The following is a 19,973-nucleotide window of genomic DNA, read 5'->3' on the forward strand; positions in this document are numbered from 1 at the left end:
GCCGTCAGTGATATTACATTATAGAGTTATGTTTTTTTTTGTAAGTTTCGCCAAGCACCAGAAAAAAATACAAGACTTACTTAAATTAACATGTAGTGTTGAATTGTCTACTAAACTTCAACTTAATTTTTTAAAAAAACGTCTCACTCCGAACCCTAAATATAACAAAATCCAGAATTGATGATTCAAGTCCAAATTCCGCTGTTACCATCGTACCGATTTAAAACTGAATCATGATGTACCAAAAATGGTTAAAATAAACGATTAAAATCTGTGTAATAAAAATCGTTAAAATTTACACATGTCACAGTTACTGTCGCTTTCTGGTTCCTTTCTCAGTTACTATTAGATTTCGGTATCAACTAACATTACCGTTGCCACATAATTAAGCCCTAACTAATTGAAATTCATATTCACATAATCTATACTTTATTCATGTATAGCATGGATTTTAGACTGTCGCCTAGTTTTCTTTTTAGGAGAAAAAACCTCGGTAACTGAAAGTTCTTTGTTAATCGTTTGCGGGTCCTTCCATCGCAAATAACGCGCTTTTTTAGCCTCATGAAAAGTATCGTCAGAATCTGGCAACAGGTGAATGGTTCGCAAACCGCCATCGGGAGCATATTTATTTTGATCAAACCATAAGGTTGGATTGGCTACTATGTCCGCTACATTTGTGTTCTGAATATTAGTATGCGGATCGGACATGATGTTTAAATTGGTCTGAGTATTCTCAATAACATCGTTATTAGTATGCGCAGCATTGTCCATTGGTGCTCGAGAAGGTTCACTCACCAACGGCGATGCCTCATTTCTCCGTGAAGAATATGGAGAAGTGGCTGTGTTATTAGGAATTGGTACACTAAAAATCGACGGTAATGTCTTCAAGTTGTTTGACACTTTTTCCTGATGTGACATTCTTCGTCTACTATCATAATTGTTTGGTATTCCTTTATAAGTAGAAGGTGCATTGCTAGAAGTTGTGGTGTGTTTCAGACCTTCTGTCAAATCTGCGACACGTGCTACTAACTTCTGTTGCTTCCTTGACATTTCTTTTAATCGTCGTTGGCTAATTGTCTGCTCGCGGCTACTTTCTTTTTTAATAAGTTGCATCTTTTGGTCATATTCCCTCTGCAGGGGTGTTGATTTTTGGGATAATTGCTTTGAATTGAAATGAATAGATGGCAATGAAGAGTCCGTGGTTGTAACAAGTTCTTCCGACATATCATTGTCTGCATCTTGAGGCTTACCGGCGGCACGTCTTCCATGCGTATAACGACCAAACCGATGATGCTGCGAGCGACGAACGATTGCCCGATTCCCATTCATATATTGTCCTTTCGTTCGTACTTTTTGGAGCTCTTTTTGAAGCAACATCTGTTCTCTACGAATTGTATCCAAGTGCATTTTTTCTATTCCTCGCTCTCTGTCTAAATCATTCTGCAAATTTCGATTAGCAAACGAATTTTTTGCTTTCGCTCTGTCTTGGTTTCTAAAGATGTTAGAGGAAATATCCGACTCTTTGTTGTATCGATTCATTGTATACGCGGTCGTCATATTAATAAGATAGCTATAATTTGATTTTCATAAATACAAATCCGATTTCTTTGTATTTCTAGGCCTGTATTATCTGAAAGATATAAACAAAAAATGTTAAGTGTTAACAAAATATTGTTTGAGTACCTTATGCAGCCTATTACGGCACAAACTAAATAATAATAATAATAGTTAATAATAGTTCATTCTTATATAGCGCATATAAGCAAGCTCTCAATGCGCTGAACATTATTACCCCAGTCATTTCCTGATCAAACACCTATGGAAACATACTCCCATATATGCAGCTAGTAATCAGCGCAAAGTTGTGTCTGATCTAACCGGGTACCCATTTATACACCTGGGTGGAGAGAGGCAAACGTAAGTAAAGTATCTTGCCTAAGGATACAAGCAATGCGGCGAGAGTTGGATTCGAACCTCGGTCTAACGATCAGTAGTCGAACGTCCAACACACAGCGCCACACGCCCTTACTAAAAACCTAACTTTAGCAAATTAATACCATCATTCAATTTGATTCAAGACCAGATGATGGCGTTGCAGATAAAAGGAGGCGGAGGTAAATAAATTAATAACAGTAAAATTCCATTATAAAATTTAAATACAGTACAAATAAACATATATTCATATTATATCATTGCTAAAGCTTCAGACAAATACATTTAAATACATCAAAACAAAAAAGAAAGACAAATTAAACTTTCTATTTTGAGGTTTGAAGATTAATAAATTAAGTCCTTTGACCATGCTGGATACAAATGATTTTTCAAAAACTTTCAGTTCTGAATATCTGAGTGAGTTTAGTGTGTTTTTAGGTATTGGGTTTCTGAAAAAGAAGAGGGCATTTAGTTTGAAGAAAACAGCGGATTGTAATTTTCACATTTCAAACATTGTATTTTCCAATGTTACGGTACCTTACTGTGGTGTCGTATATGGTTTAGTTGTTATGTGACTAGTGGCCATTGTTTCGTGATAATAGACGAAGAAATTGTATAGATACAGTGCAAAGAATAAATATACTTTGGATACGACACTTCCCAATTTAATGCATAGAATAGGAGGAATAACAACAAGACATAGTTATCTGTGTCAGAAGAAACTTTTGCTAATAATGTAAGTTACCTGATTGTTTCTCGTTCTATTCGCTATTTCCGCATGATGTGCAATTTCGTCAGGTCAACAATCTATCTACATTGACAGAGAGTAGTTCAAAAACGTTGTGATCGTCGGAAAAACAGTTTGAAATGTTTACATTAATTAAATGTCAACATTTTATAATCGTAAATAGGGCTAAAATGGAGTTATTCTGTAATAATATGCTCACCCTCAAATTCTTCGAGATCCACCCATGGAATGAAGATGTGCCGTTCGACATACCGCTGACATTGTAAAATAATATAATTATTGATCTAATCTTAATTCGCGAGTAACTTATCTTTTTGCACATATTTTAATTAATTTACTTTTCAATGTCAGTATAAAAAATTCCTATATGTCTAAGTAACGAGAACCTAGTCACCGACTTATCTGTGTTCATTACTTTGCTTATCAACCTACGTGCCATATTATCCAAGAACTTAGGAACGCTTCCTTTGACTCCCAAAAATCTCTTCACATGAAGCAAACACTCAAAAGGGCCTAAACACACACCTTTCAGAGATATTCTGTTAGGGTGTTAGGTTATCCTATTCATTAAGCATAACTAAACAACCTTTGGATTCTATTTATCATGCTCGTAATCTTAATTGACGTTTTATTGACGATGTCGTTATATACAATTGAGTATGGGGGTTTACCCTAGTAGGCCGATACCATGTCTGTCCGTATTTGAATTATGGGCGAACTTATGTAAAAATAACGTTGCAGATAGAGAACAGGCGCAACCACATTGTGATTTGCCCTCTGAGATTTTAAGAATCGCAAGATAGACCTACCCTCAGTAACTATGCCTGCCCTAATACTGGTATTGTCAAATTTAGTCATTTGTGATGTTCTTAATGCCAGCCCTTGAAGAAAATGTAGTGAACCAAATCCGTAGCCCGTCTAATAGAAACAACGGTGGAATTCGTGTTCGTGAACGTGTTATGCTAACTTTCAGTTACATGACAATAAACATAAATACTGAATATACTTAGGCCTACTTACGTCAATTGTGTAAGTCTCTACAAAATAGCAAGTCACGCACGTATAGCTACCAGTAATAAAGTCGGTTGTAAATTCATTTTCCCTGCTTAAATGAACGGACTTGCAAATAGATATCTTATATCCGTTTATTAAGTCAATAAATTATACGTTTTATTCTTAGGCCAATATCTTTTGTATTGGCCTAACTTTTTTTTGATCGATTTTACGAGCCTTGAACAACTTACGTCAGTGAGCTAGTGCTCCGGGTAAAGAGATTGTTTTATGATGGATGTAGACAAATGAGGACTTAACACATACCTAACAGATCGATACGATTTCCGCCCAACGTGTTTTAAATCGAAGTTGTCTACATGGGGTTTATGTTTTGTTTAACCATCTATAAACAGGATTCCTGACTTACAAATTCAAGCTATAAAACGTTAGTACCACAGCACGCGGTGTATAATAGAACTCAATAAGTTTGTAGGTATTATTTTTAGTAGCAAAGTGTTTTCATGGCCATTTTCATTATCATAACCAATCTAAAAGTCATTAAAGATTATACCTTTTCTTCCTGAAAATGGAGGTTTTAAATACTTTGTTTAATTGAATATGCTTTATGTCTATATGTTATAATGTTTATTTATTATTCACTTTTACCAAAAATTTAATCGAAAAAAAAAATTTATTTTGTTTTCTACGGAAGTGAATAACTTGATTAAAACTCCTAACTGGCCTATTCGGTGTTTTTTTTTTCATGTTCTTGAATTATTTTACTTGAGATTGATAATTATCATCAAAATAATCTGTATTATTCTGTTGCACATTGATTGACATAAACGTATACTTCACAAAATCATACATTAAATATTATATGATTAGGTTTATTGATATAGTTATCAATATCATTATGAATCAATTGTATTTAGCACCTGTTATCTAAAGTAGAGAATTATGTTTACATTATTAAGATGGATAGTTTGAGACACGAATAACCCACGCTTGGTTACCCCTATACCTGTAAGTTGTAAAAGCAGCTAGTTGACCAATGACAGGCAACAATTCGACTAATTCACCGCTTGTGATTGGTCATATTGTATTCAGCTATTGTTATCTAAAGGTGAGAATTGTGTTCACGATTAATTATCAAAAAGGATAGTTTGAGACACGAAATCGTTTTACTCAAAATCCTGAAAACTTTACGATACTAATCTAATAAATATAAATCCGGTTGTAATATTGTTAATATCATTCAAGGCAGCACAGAATCTGCCCTTTTTTTACCTCTCTCTTTGTCCAATAAGCTACTGGGGTTTAATAATTTGCCAACATTAACATAATAAAATGTTATCCACCTCAGTTATTAGAAGGAATAAACTATACAGAAGAAGGTGGCAATTAGATTATGAAGATGGCACAACATCAACAGGCGTTTAGCATTATACAGAATAGCTAAAAACCCACCATAAGAATACATATAAAATTCTTTTATATTTTATTCAATGATTTTCTCTTTATATATACAGTAACCCTATTAAGTTTCTATAGAAAAAAACATTTCAGAAACTGATATGTATGTGAATAACAGCCATCATATTCTGTTTAGGATAAAGTGTCCTTATGAATATCAAATAGGCTTTTCATACACGAGTAACCATGACACCATGACGCTATCAGAAATCGGAGCTTTTGTTATAGATGTTAATAATAAAAGGTATTAATTCATTGTAATTTATAGAACGGTGTTTGATTACTGCAAACATAAAAGGTCTAGCAAGGATTGATAAAAAATTATTTTAAAAAAGTGGAATTTTCTAGGTAAGCTTTTACTTACAATAGTGTAGGCTATATGGGGGAAATCAGAACTATACTTTACGGTCTTGAGTAAAAGATACACCCTTACCCTAGCCTATGCGGCCTTGTGAACCGCTTTTGATGAGATATGCCAATAGGACTCTGATGCTTAGTACCCATAGGACGACGCAACGCAAACACGTAAGCACAAACCCCAGCGATAATCAATCGCTTGTGATTGGTCAAATTACTTACATTGTGCTTATGTCCTATTATATAATGTTAACCAAGCTGAAATTCTCATCTAGAGACGCAACGCAGGGTATAGCTTGGTTCCCACTCGGCCGTAAAGCAAGGACGTATCGCAACTCAAGTGAGTTAACCAATGACAAAGCGTCAGTTAGTATAATAATTTGCTTGTGATTAGTCAAATCATTTGCGTTGCGCTACATCCTTGCGGTAAGTCCGAGTGGGAACCAAGCTTAAAGGCTGACCTGAACCAGCGTTTAGAACTGCTTTAACCGCCTCTTTGAAGTTTGATTCGTCACCAAAATGGGAAACTAATATTCACGAACGCTATTTCATTGTTTACTTCTCAAATTTGTGTAGCCCTGTAAATGGATCCAAAGATAATAATTAATAGTAGTCTCAATTGTATTTCAAACAATGTCTTTATTGTTGGTACTGATCATTTGGTGCATGCGACATAAGAAATATCTTGTTAGAAAGAACAGAATGGAACAAGATTAAAACTATACTAATATTTTTGCAGTTATAAAATATTAATGGTAGAATTTACTATAGAAATTTAGTTATAAACTATTTATAGCTCCATCAGGTAAAAGTTAATATTTGAAAATCAAGTTTCTTTGCTCTTTTACCGCTCTCTTCGCATGGATTGAAACAGCATCAAAATCCAATAGAACGTTGGTCAGTCAGCCAATTGTCGGCATATGGATTGCAACCCCTCCCCTCTATTCAAGATAGCCTAATATAACTCTAAACATATTTGTTTCAGGAAATTGTATGTCCATAGATCTACTCGTAAATCTTCTAATTGTAACCCTGTGTTATTATTCTTTGATTGTTTTTTATGATGGGTTACTTTTAGAGTACGGGTTTCTATTAGAAGATTTACGGTATACATCACTGATGTTTATTAATACCTCTGTGTAGAATAGGCCTCCTAAAGCGACTTGAGATCGGCTTTCTGCGCGCGCACTCAGTGTATACGTGCGGCCTATCGAAATGTGGTGGCCCTCATGATAGATACTATATTTGGAGCAAGAAGGTCTGTTGGTATAGGTTTTGACTGACAACCTCTGTGTTGATATTCTAAAAAAGCTATAAACATCGACACTTATAAGCCCTCAAACAACACCCATTAACACTACATGTCAACTGCGAGCCATTGTTTACCCATGAAAGGCGGTATTTACCAAGGGATTAAGCCGACTGTAGGCATACCCCATCAATCCAAATATCAATCCCCATTTTACGTCAATCCCCCATAGGCTACAATCAATAAACAGGCTTTATGACAACCGCACGATGCCTGAATTAACGTATAAAGTACACGCACTTATACTGCTCAAAGTGATTTATGAATTGATAATGCTTTTAACTATTAAAGACATTTTAGTTATTGATTGTTATGTTGTCCTTCCACCTTTGCCTTCAGTGTATTGTGTTCGCCAAATAAGCGTAATTATTCATGAAATACACGTTCTACATTTAGTAATTACCTGTTATAATAAATAACATGATTATTGAATGCACACACCTGGTAAGTTTACCGTTAGTCCAACGTGGCCACGTGAAACAAGCCTGAGTCTTTCTCAAGCGCTAATTATTGAACCTTTCTTATTATTGCATTGTGATGTGACACGGACATAACTAGTTTTAGGCTAAATACGGTTCACGCCATTAAAAACACTGTGTGCAAGAACTAACGACATGTCCATGCCCTTAAACAGTTACACGCGGCATTTTCGTGCAAGGACTATTATAATGTGACTACCGAAATGCCATTCTCCGATTTGTTTTATTCTACCAGAATCCAGACATAAAAGAGATATAAAATACAGCCTAAAAAGCTGTATTTTATATCTCTGGTCAGCTGATAGCGGACAATGTCGTCTGGTTTCTCACTTTCTACGATTCAAGTAAATTATAGGCCTACTGTATATAAAGGAAATAGATTCATCCGTGTCAATTTTGATAAAAAGTTTCAAACGAACAATAACCGGGGTAGTGAAGAGTGAAATTATTACACTATATAACCATGGACCTATCTAATGTATAGGACCATTCTATAACGTTCGGTTCTGATGATAATTTTTAAAATACGCAGATTTTCAGTAATCTATTCTATAAGTTGTGCCAATCTCGTATTTTCGTTCTAAAATTCCCGGTGATTTTATCACTCTGAGTATTAAATACGTGGTAAGGAGGCCTACCTGTGTTATTAATATTAGTACTGAATATGAACAGACGTGTATCTATCCTTCAAAAACAAAACCCCATAGTGAACGGTCCAAGTTAACTTTGTGACGGTTCCAATCACATTAAATGGAAAAGGCCTGAAGCGATTTATTAATACACCCTGAATGCCAGACAAATCGATGTACTTCCACCATCATAATGAAATAATAATAGGCCGCACACTGTTGAATAATAATTACAGTGTAAACACATAATGTAATGTTAAATAACTCACCGTAGGTCCAAGAGGTTCATGGACACATGTTCGCTACAATAATCGATCGTCAACACAATGAACTGCTAAACTTAACATTCAGTCTCTGACAAAGATCATGGAGCAAGATTAACCCAAATTCCCAATGGACAGTTTAGACTTCGATATCGAAAATAGTCTTGTATTAAAACGGCAGTGACACAATCTGTATCTGTAGCCTACTATGTAGCCTGATGGCAACAATGGAACTAATTCGCTCTTGTGTTTGATTATATATTGTAATACCGATCGCGACGGTTGCCAAAGTGAAGTTTTAACTCGGTGATAAAATAGATAGTAACCAAGGCTTAAAGTCTATTGAACTCGTTCAGTCTGCCGTAACGAGCGCCATCTGCGGTATAATTAAAGTTAAACCAAGGAGCCTAAATTGGTAAATAGGTACGATATAGACTGCAATCTAGAAATGTATGATCATATACTTTGTTAGAAATAAACATTTTACTATAAATGTTTTTATAATAATGTTGCATATACACTTTTCATTTTATATTATAAAAGCAATCCCGTTTTCCCATCTGTATACTGTAGGTAGGCTACATTCACACTTCTCTTTCACGGAACGGAAGACAGTTAAGCGATGGGAAGTCATAATAATACAGCATACAGATTTTAACGAACCAGTGTGAATACAGCTTTATCCAAGAATGGCACGCGGATTGCGTGTAATTATTATATCTGAATTAAATTTCTCGGGTTATATATTTACAGATCAGCATTATTTTTGCTGACAGTATACAAGAGGTATAACTAAAAGTTTTTAAATAGTAATAAAGTACGTATGTCTAAGTTCAAACGTTAATATATTATCAGATAAAATCATAATCACGTCGTATAAACTGCTAAACAAAGATATTGACAAGTATTTAAAACTAGCCACATAGGGGAATCCCCTATTTTTTAGGGAAAACATTGTAATCTTTGAGTTTGTAGTGGTCAAGTTGTCAATGATAAGAAGATAAGATAAGATATTTTGTCCTTGATTCAACATACAAGTGGTAAGTGCCATATTTACGTGTGGGGTTACAATGGTTGGAATGTTTATGTCTACTTTTATGAGGGACCGGACTGTAAAGGATAAGTTGAATTGATTAGGTATAAACTTGTTGACAAATATTTGACAGTTATAGCCAGCCCGTCCGCCTAGGAAATTCCCATCGAATGTGAAAACATTGTAATCTTCGAGTTTGTAGTGGTCAAGTTCATGATAACAAGAGTACTTGGCCCTTGATTCAACATACAAGTGATAGTGGCATATTTACATGTTGGATTCAATGGTTGGAATGTATGCTTACTATCTCTAATTGCCAATATAGGGACCGGACAGAATAAATCTATTGACTTGAATAATTAAATGTATTGTATAAAGTTGTTAAAATTCAAATTATTGACAGTTTGCTCACACGCTTGGGAAATATCCGCGGAATTTGAATGAGTTTAGTTGAGTCAACATCTAATTGAGATAGTGACTTCTGTATAGTATGCCAACAGTACTGAACGACCCAGAAAACAGCGGACAAATAAAATAATATGAGGATTTTTACATACAGAAGATTTTGCGATTTTACACATTGTTTCTTTCATTATCGGGAAAGTACAGTAATTGTCGATATAACGTTCGTCCTTCATCTCTACCGTCATTAAAAAATGAATATGAAATGCACGGAAATTGAGGGCGCTATGCTTTGCCTAAATACGCAAATCATGCCAAAATACGCAAATTGAGGGCGTTTTGCTTTGCCAAAATACGCAAATTCGTGCCAAAATACGCAAATCATGCCAAAATACGCAAATTGAGGGCTTTGCCAAAATACGTAAATCATGCCAAAATACGCAAATTGAGGGCTTTGCCAAAATACGCAAATCATGCCAAAATACGCAAATTGAGGGCTTTGCCAAAATACGCAAATCATGCCAAAATACGCAACTTGAGGGCGCTATGCTTTGCCAAAATACACAAATCATGCCGAAAAGCACAAATCTTCTTTGCCAAAATACGCAAATCATGCCAAAATACGCAAATTGAGGGCGCTATGCTTTGCCAATATACGCAAATCTGCTTTGCCAAAATACACAAATCATGCCAAAATACGCAAATCTGCTTTGCCAAAATACGCAAATCATTCGCTCCTACTGTAAAGAGGCCCGAAAAAACAAGTATTGGCTTAGCAAGAGGTACAAAAACTTAGCCGTATACTTTACTATCATAATGTTCATATTTATTGTGATACTCAAGCTCTAATTCACTGTGTTATATTTATTTTACAGTTTTGATGAAAATGTCTATTAAACTGTTAGTAATGTTAAGAATAGTAATCTTAATAGTAAAAATAACAATAAAGAAAATAATACAGTATATATTTATATAGCATGATGCTCACCAACCCCACTCGCATTTTATTGTATGTACCGGTGTTGTCCCATAATTTGTAGTTTTAATGCAAAAAATACTCCGAAAAATAACGTTTACACTTAAATTACAGTTTTTCAGGTATAATTTTTGTCGATCCAAGTTTGGTAAAAAATAAGTCAAAAACAACAACAAAATATTTGTTCAGGGGGACAAAATATAATATCTTTTTAAAGACGGTAACATTATTTATGTCGAGGAATGAAATAGAGATACTTGAAAGAGGAGAATGAGGGTGACTATTGAGGTGATATCGGGTGATCCGGTTGGTCGTGGGTCCGAGATTTAGCTATTACCTTATCTCAATGCAAATGAGAATCCAGTAAAATACACAAAGTAGTGATCAGTGCCATCCCACTCGTATATACAATGAAAATATTTGAACCTAATGATGATGGTATACTGTGCATGGTAAATGTCAGACAAGATGATGCATAGCCCATGACATATTGATAATAAAGACTGGCGATGGCAATCGAGGTAGATGATAAGAATGATGACGATGACGATTTATGATAAACATGACGGCGATGATGACGTGGCGATGACGCTGATGATGGCCTAAATGACGAATCTCATCATCGTTTTAACGTCATGGTTCTAATACTGATAGACGTTTTCGCGGACATGTTCATTAATAAGCTGTTTCATAGCGGTAGCTTTAGTATCTAAGGCTGACAGTTTTGCGAATTTGTAAACTCGGCTATAATGTATAGGTCCCAGCTGCTGGACACAAAAAACGTCTGGGAAAAGAGAGTCTATAAGGGCTCACGGTTGAACGATTTTGGATTTTCGCCATTTGATTGGTTGACGCGAATCAACAGACTATGGAAGAATGTTATCACTTGTACCACCTGAAGTCACGTTGTCTCTAGAGGGTATTCAGTTGCATGCCTACAGTACAGGTTGAGGTCACACACAAACAGGCTACAGCACGTTGAAGTTCAAAATCATAAATTAATCAAAAGAACAATGATTAATGTTAAAATGTCGAGCGGCTTTTTTTGTACGAAATATTTCTTGTTATACTTTACTATTACTTGTTTATCGCCCCTCTCCTACTAATGCAATAGTCTAAACACAAACGCATTCAACCATGGCGATAAGCGACAACAGATTGATCACGTTTTATTAGGGGATTTCCCATTTGGCCTTGTACTTTACCGTTGTTTAGACGTATGAGATGATCCCACGGCTTATTCTAGTACAGTACTGTTTATCTCCAATAGTCATATTTCTATATACCAAATTTGTAATGAAGAAATGTTTGCAGCCGTCTATGTAATTCATACATACAAAGAGGTAGGTGGTTTAAAGTTCAGGAAGTCAAAACGTTTGGTTGTTTTAAGTTGTTCCCTTGTTAAATATTAGACTAGATCATTCACATGGAGGTATAGAATAAATCGCCGATGAGCTATGCTTGACGCGATTATAAGATCATGTTCCGAATATGAGCAATGTTTCTATAACTTGACAGTATGATTTATATAGAATAAATCATGTTGATACCTCTATGATTAGACCATAGCTAGAGTTTTGAGTTGAGAATGTTCAAGGATTCTCGACATTTAGTTGTTCAACGTGAACAACGTTAAATATTCGATTCCTTCCATAATTAATCCGACCAAGCTGAGTTTGGCAATGCCATTGTTCACTGAACAATAGAATAGAATATATTTCATATGATAGGAATTATAATAAAACACTCCTACTGAGCCACTGGATAAACTATGACACACATACTTAAGAAAGACAAACAATGAAAGGTATTTTACCATTTTATTGCGGCCTGACTTGTATAGCTAACTGTATCAGGGACTTCTCTGACTGTATTAGCTACATTGATATCAATATATTCACACGACATTTTTGTATTTACAGTCATGGTTTCCTGTGGACGCAATCTTATCGATTTTGCAAATGTCTTAAAAGCATTCATTGGCAGTTTTTACCTTACTATTGCTTATTGGTTCAGCCAGTGTGGATTAGCTGTGAGTATACTGTAGAGTTGTACCCTGCTTACATTGATATAAAATACCTCAATAGGAGAGAGTAGTGTTTAACTGTGATTAACAATAAAAATAATAATAAATTTGGACTTTTAAGCGCAGGCCATACCATGATTGTGTATGTTCAGTTCATTTAATTACTTTTACCATATGTACGTTACAGTACTGTCATAATAACACAAAGTAAACAAATGAATGTAAAAAAAAAGAATTGAATGAATTGCAGAGTCTATTGCGTGCCTGGCTTACCTGGATAAACCGATAGCCCTTTCCTCGAAGAGCGAGATATAACTCGAAAAGTAGAAATTTTCATTGAACAACCCTCTCCACAAATGGTATAGTCCATAATCTATGCCGCAGGTGGGAACCTTTTGAATATTAATTTAAACTGTATTCATTATTTGTTATGGTTTTTTTTACAGTTAGGTCTAATATGTATCGTAGTAATAGCCCTAGCAACAGACTATTGCACTAATTTAATGATTGTATGCAAGTATGAGATTATTGATAGACTGACAAGAATTGATAAAGACGAACAAGATATAACGACTGAAGAAAAGGAACATCATAACAAGGAACGTGAAAGAATTGGCCGAAATCTTACTTATGCAGAAATTGCAAAATTTAGTTTAGGAAAGAAAGCCTTGTACGTTGTCAACGCTGCACTTTTCATAACCCAATTTGGATACACAGTTCAATATATAATATTTCTTGGAAACACTGTACAATCTTTATTTCCATTTGGTGATAAACCATATACAAATACTAGCAATGTTACAGATGATGGAGGTCTGTATCCGGTGGTGGACAATGCCAGAGTAACTACTTCACCAACATATAACCTAGTCGTTCTTATACCAATTCCTTTTTTTATGGTGTGTTCGTTGTTACGAGATGTCCGTAATTTGGCACCAATAAGTTTGACTGGAAATGCTGCAGTAATTTGTGGATTTTTCGCAATTCTTGGGATTATTTACAATGGTAAAGTATTGTTTTTTATAGGGGACCATGTTAAAAATACTTCAGTTACTGCTGAGACTGCTTGTTAAAATTAACTTAAATCGAAATGTAGTTACTTCAGTAACCGCAGTAGAATGATATGGACTTGTGTCCCTTGAACACGCCTCCTTTGTTTATCTTCTAATTAATTAATCAGGAAGGAAATGCTAACCTTACCAATTAAGTCAACAGTTCATGCTAGTTCAAGAAACTTTTGTACATTACTTTCTATCAATACCATCATGTATGTTTTAATCTTGTCTCTGTCAAGAGGCAGTTCCTGTTGTTACTGTCGTCTGACCACACCCACTTAGTCTTATCTTCATTTATTTTTTGTGATTGATTTACGATTTTCGAATTATTTTTTTAAATTAGATTTTCATGTTGCTGATGAAATAGAATACTTTAAATGGGCAACTCTACCTATGTTATTTGGAGCAGTGTCAGGGGCATTTGAAGGCATTGGCACGGTAAGTACAGCAAGCTAGGGGGTCAGCACTGTATATAGCAAGCTAGGAGGTCAGGCAATAATCTGCTGAATAATGGTGCCCTAAATATAGTAATTTTCAAAACAAAATAAGTTGGCTCAGTCATAAAATGACAAATTATATTTAACAAAATATTCTCGGTACACAGTATTTATATAATGATAGCCATATTCTGTAATACAGTGTCACATAGGTATTACATGTGACGTCTGTATATAGGCCACACGATGATACTGTACAATACCATGCAGATACAATGAGATAATCGAATGTATTTTATGACTTGAGAGTCAATAGTGGAACTACAGTATATATTTTGTATCATTCAAATGATACTAGATTTCAAAAACGTCATTGCATTGCAGGTGATCCCGGTTGAGGCTAGCATGGTAGGAAATCGACACATGTACCCATACTTCCTACACTTGACAATATGCATTCTAGCCCTTATCCTATCGTCTTTAGGAATCTCTGGCTACCTAAGGTATGGACATGCAACACAGCAGATTATTATTGCAAATCTTATTGAAGAGAACGATTCCATCTTTCTTACTATTATCTACACTTTAATATGCGTAAGTGTGATGCTTACATACCCGCTAGAGCTGTTCCCTGTCATTGAGGTTATAGAGAACGCACTCTTTTTACCAGGTATGTTTGCTCAATTAAATGCTTTTATAATAAATTATAAAAATGTGGAATAAATTAAACAATTTATTACTGAAATCACATAGGTTTATCGCAAATAGCGTGCGCGATGCTAATGGGAAGGGTGTAGGAGCAAACGTCACAACGCGTACGTCGTCCCTATTTTGGGCACAGCACTTCCCCATCGTGGACAGAAATTTCCCCATTTTGGACAAATTGGATTTCTCAATATATATTGGACAGCTTCCCTATTTTAGACACAGTACTTCCCCATTCTGGACAGACATTTCCCCATTTTGGACAAATCGGATTTTTCTATTTTGGACAGCTTCCCTATTTTGGATAACACTTCCCCATCCTGGACAGAAATTCCCCATTTTGGACACGATATAGCGCCACCACTTCCCCATTCTGGACAGAAATTTCCCCATTTTGGACAAATCGAATTTCTCTATTTTGGACAGCTTCCCTATTTTGGACAGCACTTCCCCATCCTGGACAAAAATTTCCCCATTTTGGACACGATATAGCGCCACCACTTCCCTATCCTGGACAGACATTTCCCCATTTTGGACAAATCGAATTTCTCTATATTGGACAGCTTCCCCATTTTAGACACCATTATAGCGCCACCTATCGCTTTTGTCCTTTTTCTGGACAAAATATTTCCCCATTCTGGACAGAAATTTCCCCATTTTGGACACGATATAGCGCCATCCTGGGCAGACATTTCCCCATTTTGGACAAATCGAATTTCTCTATATTGGTGGACAGCATCCCCATTTTAGACACCATTATAGCGCCACCTATCGCTTTTGTCCTTATTCTGGACAAAATATTTCCCCATTCTGGACAGAAATTTCCCCAGTTTGGACAAAATTCACCAACCCCTCTCTGATTTGTTGTATACGTACGCGCCGTGACGTTTTGGTCTCAAACCCTTCCCATCATTCATTGTTCAATGACTTTCCTTGCTAAATCAAGCTATTTCCGATATTAAAACCTTATAGACACAAGTTTGTTATTGTACTGTATCTAAATGTCACGATAACCTTGAACTCCTATAAAACTGCCATACGTTAAATACTACCAAATATGGTACTGTAATTCTTTTTTGTCTTGTGGTTCATTCAACTTTTATTTCCATATATACAGTACATTTCTCTTAACATAGTTATGTACTATAGTATATCACTTTATATATTCTAACCTTCCCATTGTGTTTACAACTCATATGCTATGACTTTATCCAAATTCCCTCACTTGCACTGATGAAGGGCTAGTGTTGCCCGAAAGCTCTGCTAACTTTTCTGGCTGTTTACTTTATCGTTTTGATTTAGCTTTTCGCTTTTTTATTTGTATCTCCATTGAGATCCAGCCACTGATACCCACAGCATTGTCATTTTTTTCAGTAATTTGCCTTTGGATTCATATATATATATATATATACTTTGACATAATTTCTTATTAACAACTTCTTATAAACAAAATTTTTTTGAAATTATCCAATGTTTTCATATATATTTTCTTATTCATTCTTAATGTTTCAATTAATTCCATTAACATGTATATTATTTTATTCTATTAACATTTGTTTTTAATCATGCACACTTGTTTTCTTTTTGTGTTCATCTTTTTAGTCGCGTGGACGCGACTCTATAGTTCACTATGTCGGTCTGTCTGTCTGTCTGTCTGTCTGTCTGTCTGTCTGTCGGTCTGTCTGTCGGTCCGGTATCACTATGCATTGTAGCACGCGACTTAATGGCTGTTGGCCTTGTTCATTATTAACTCATAACACATAACTTTTTTATTCGCGTGCAAACGCGACTCTATAGCTCACTGTGTCGGTCGGTTGTTTACAGTTAAACATATTGTTTTTAGAGTATTTCTATTTTTTTTATCATCCACAGTTTATTATTAATAATTAGTAATTTTTAACCAATTCCTTGTTTGTATCTTTACAGGAAAGATTTTTGGTCCAAAAACTTTAGTTGTAGAATCTGTGAATGGAGAGGGCGGTATACAAGAAGCATCCGAGACAGATTCTTTAATTAAAGACAAATCAAAAGTAGGATTAGCAGTTGCTGTGCCAAAATCGGTATGTAAACATTATGTGATGTGATTTATAATGTTGTGATGTTCGTGCTTTAATGCGACTAATGTAATTAGCAAGGACGTACGCGCAAGGCAAGCGAGTTGACCAATGACAAGCCATTGTTCGAATAATCCATCGCTTGTGATTGGTCAAATCACTTAAGCTTGGTTCCCACTAGAACGTAACACAAGGACGTAAACGCAACGCAAGCGTTTTAACCAATGACAAGCGAAGTTATAGACAGTTAGCAATCACAAGCGAATAAGCCATCGCTTGTGATTGGTCAATTCACTTGCGTTGCGTTACGTCCTTGTGTTGCGTCGCTAGTGGCAACCACGCTTTACGTTGCGTTACGTCCTTGCGTTGCGTCGCTAGTAGGAACCAGGCTTTAAGCTGCACATGTTTCAGTAAATATGTATTTATAAATACAGAATACAGAATCTTATTGGTCCAAAAAAAGGAAATTCGTTTCGTTGACAAGATCAAACAATTAGGAACCAAGCTTAAGTGTAATTTCATTAAAATGTTTCAGGTGTCGGCATGGAAACGTAATTTAATTCGCCTTTTACTAGTTTGCTCTGAAGTTGGAATCGCCATTTTGTTCAAGGATCAGTATGCATATTTTGGCAGTATATTTGGTAATTTAATTTTGTTGTTAACAAAGCAAAACGAACAATTGAAACACAAATGTCTTGAAAAACAATGATTTTTACTAAAGCTCTGTCTACACTATCAAACTAGGTATGATGTGCCCAAATATGGTAGTGATATACCCAAATATGGTAGTGATATGACATCATCATGTCTATATATGGACACATCACAAAGTTTGATAGTGTAGACAGAGCTTAAATGATATTTGAGTATGATTTATATCTTTGTTTTGCAGGAACAATTGGAGCGTCTGTTCTAGGCTACTTCTTACCCCCACTCATTCATATCAAGTTAAAACGTCATCAGGTTTGGTGGGGGATTACAGCGTTAAACGTATTCTTACTGACTGTCTTTGGGGTTATAGGAGGGTCTACAAGTCTAGGTCTTGGTATCAAAACTATTGTTGACAGAATGACCAACAACCAATGACAATAGCTAAATAATTTTGTAAAGAAAATCTCCATGCACCTGGATTATGGTGATATTCAATATAAGCTTGAATATAATTAGTATGTTAAAGGTCCTAATACAAAAATATTATTATTATTATTATTTATAAATATTTATTATTAGTTAAACTTTATGAGTTATTTAAACAGTTTAATTGGTGCAATTAATTTTAATATATTATGCAGTCTACAGTTACAAAAAAAGGGTCAAATTAGTATATGAAAAAAAAAACTATTTTACATAATATCAGGAATGTATATAATAAACAAATATTTTATATTATATATCAATTGGAAAAGTGGTTACTCTGTTTTATTAACTAACTGGGAAGTGTAGACGATGGTTCTCGGAATGATAATGTTCTCCTTCTTGTACGTTTTCTGTCGGTTACCATTATTGAAAATGTTTGACATTCGTAAAACTAAACTATGCTGTTTCACAGTGTCTTAGATGATTAATAACATTTTAAAGTATAGTCTTTATTGTTTGGTAGGGCTTATAGGGCGGAGGTGGGAGGCGGAGTTCATTTGAGGGAGGGGGGATTATTATTCAAAGTGATGTTTTATCGGAGAGGCGTTTATTCAAATAAATACCATCCTAATAAGTATTAATACATTATTTAATTTAAACATCTTTTGAAACTAACTGCCGTGACAGAGTGGGCCGTTTCGGCCCAAGAAAGAAGACATTACGGCTTGCAACATGGGCAGACATCTCGGTCCTAACGGGACACAGATAGCCTACAGTTATTCCTGCCAGCTTACTTAATAAAACTCAGCTATCGGGATTTCACTCGATTAATGTCTTATCATCAAATCTCCCTATGTAATTTTATAATACTATTCCCCACAATATATTCCGATTCTTTATGGCGTATATTTAATTTGATCTTTATTAATTTACAGTATAATTTTTATTTTTTAACTACTGTACCTTTCACACGCGCGGTCCGTTCCTAAACTAAACAAAAAAACTAAAATGTCTATGACTAATGACTTAAGCTCCAGTCCTACTATCTGTTTTTTTCTTCCGTCTTCCAAAGGGACACTGTATTGATTGATGGAAAGTGCCTGTTTCCAGCCACCTTTAGGGTCAAATCTATTTTTTTAACTGCTCCCTTGTGTATAAAAGAGAGAAAATAGTTGAAACCATGTTGCTGCAAGGTGAACTCATCGTAAACCCGGAAATTACTTGACCGCGAAGAATTGAAATTGAGTTGAAAATCTACTGTTGAAATCATAAATGTTGTTATAAAACTCTTTATAACATCTTCCTAAGATAGAAATATGGAACAATAGCGTCGAACTGAAAACTAATGTTATCAAATCTACGTTTCGCGGTATATTTGAGATAGATAAGGTAGGTATCCAAGGCGGAGATTTGTACCGAAGTTTTTGCATTGTGCTCGCCTATGTCAGAATTAACCATAATTTATATATAGATTATGGTGTATTATTTATTTGATACGTAGAGATAAAAAAAAAGTGGACAAAAATCGAATGAAAAACACATTGCTGCGGAAACACGAATTAAGTTTATTCATTTACATTTATTTTTATTTCACTGGTTTTGATATTTTGCAATTTTATTGTATGGGAGATTTGTTACGTACTTGCTACTTTTGTAATTAAAGTGTGGTCTACAGAAACCCGTGCTCCGCACGGTTTCTCTACCTTAATAATAATAATTCACATGGCATGATTATTAAGTATAATACAGCGTACTTTTCCCGGCCACGATATTTCTTTTCATACATAAGTTGGGGACCCCTCATGAGACGTCACAAAATAAACATGAATATTCATTAATCATGTCCATAAGCTACGTTAGAAATGAGCTAACTACTATACAATTAGGTTTTCTGTCGAACCGTCTGTGTAGTCGAGTGGGTTAGGCTATAGACTTTACATGTTGATGTATGGGATTCGAATCCGATGAGCAAGTTTTTACTTTATAGTGAGAGAGAGAGATTATTTAGAGGGTTAGGTTTAG

General features: G+C 35.1%; 2 protein-coding genes across 2 annotated transcripts; one reads left to right on the plus strand and one right to left on the minus strand.

Moving 5' to 3' along the window:
- Positions 1 to 232: 232 nt before the first annotated feature.
- On the minus strand, positions 233 to 8,440 carry LOC144837736 (uncharacterized). The gene is made up of 2 exons (XM_078692970.1): positions 8,193 to 8,440; positions 233 to 1,630 (listed from the first exon to the last, which is right to left on the minus strand). The coding sequence occupies exon 2, from the start codon at positions 1,555 to 1,557 to the stop codon at positions 430 to 432; it is 1,128 nt and encodes a 375-aa protein (XP_078549096.1). The 5' UTR covers positions 1,558 to 1,630; positions 8,193 to 8,440; the 3' UTR covers positions 233 to 429.
- A 3,297-nt stretch (positions 8,441 to 11,737) lies between these two features.
- On the plus strand, positions 11,738 to 18,207 carry LOC144836890 (uncharacterized). The gene is made up of 8 exons (XM_078691808.1): positions 11,738 to 11,940; positions 12,520 to 12,629; positions 13,070 to 13,628; positions 14,022 to 14,116; positions 14,500 to 14,785; positions 16,747 to 16,880; positions 17,410 to 17,515; positions 17,767 to 18,207. Exons 2-8 carry the CDS (start codon positions 12,522 to 12,524, stop codon positions 17,958 to 17,960), a joined length of 1,482 nt encoding a protein of 493 aa, XP_078547934.1. The 5' UTR covers positions 11,738 to 11,940; positions 12,520 to 12,521; the 3' UTR covers positions 17,961 to 18,207.
- Positions 18,208 to 19,973: the final 1,766 nt, after the last annotated feature.

The sequence above is a fragment of the Antedon bifida genome, chromosome 3 (genome assembly GCF_963402885.1).
Source record: "Antedon bifida chromosome 3, ecAntBifi1.1, whole genome shotgun sequence".
Classification (NCBI taxonomy): Eukaryota; Metazoa; Echinodermata; class Crinoidea; order Comatulida; family Antedonidae; genus Antedon; species Antedon bifida.

Bases quoted from the DNA above. Each gene is read 5' to 3' on its own strand.
- LOC144837736 (XM_078692970.1), bottom strand. From the start codon at position 1,557: ATGACGACCGCGTATACAATGAATCGATACAACAAAGAGTCGGATATT.
- LOC144836890 (XM_078691808.1), top strand. From the start codon at position 12,522: ATGGTTTCCTGTGGACGCAATCTTATCGATTTTGCAAATGTCTTAAAA. The intron at 12,630-13,069 runs GTGAGTATACTG...TTTTTTTTACAG, and splicing joins TCAGCCAGTGTGGATTAGCT to TTAGGTCTAATATGTATCGT. The intron at 13,629-14,021 runs GTAAAGTATTGT...TTTTTAAATTAG, and splicing joins TCTTGGGATTATTTACAATG to ATTTTCATGTTGCTGATGAA.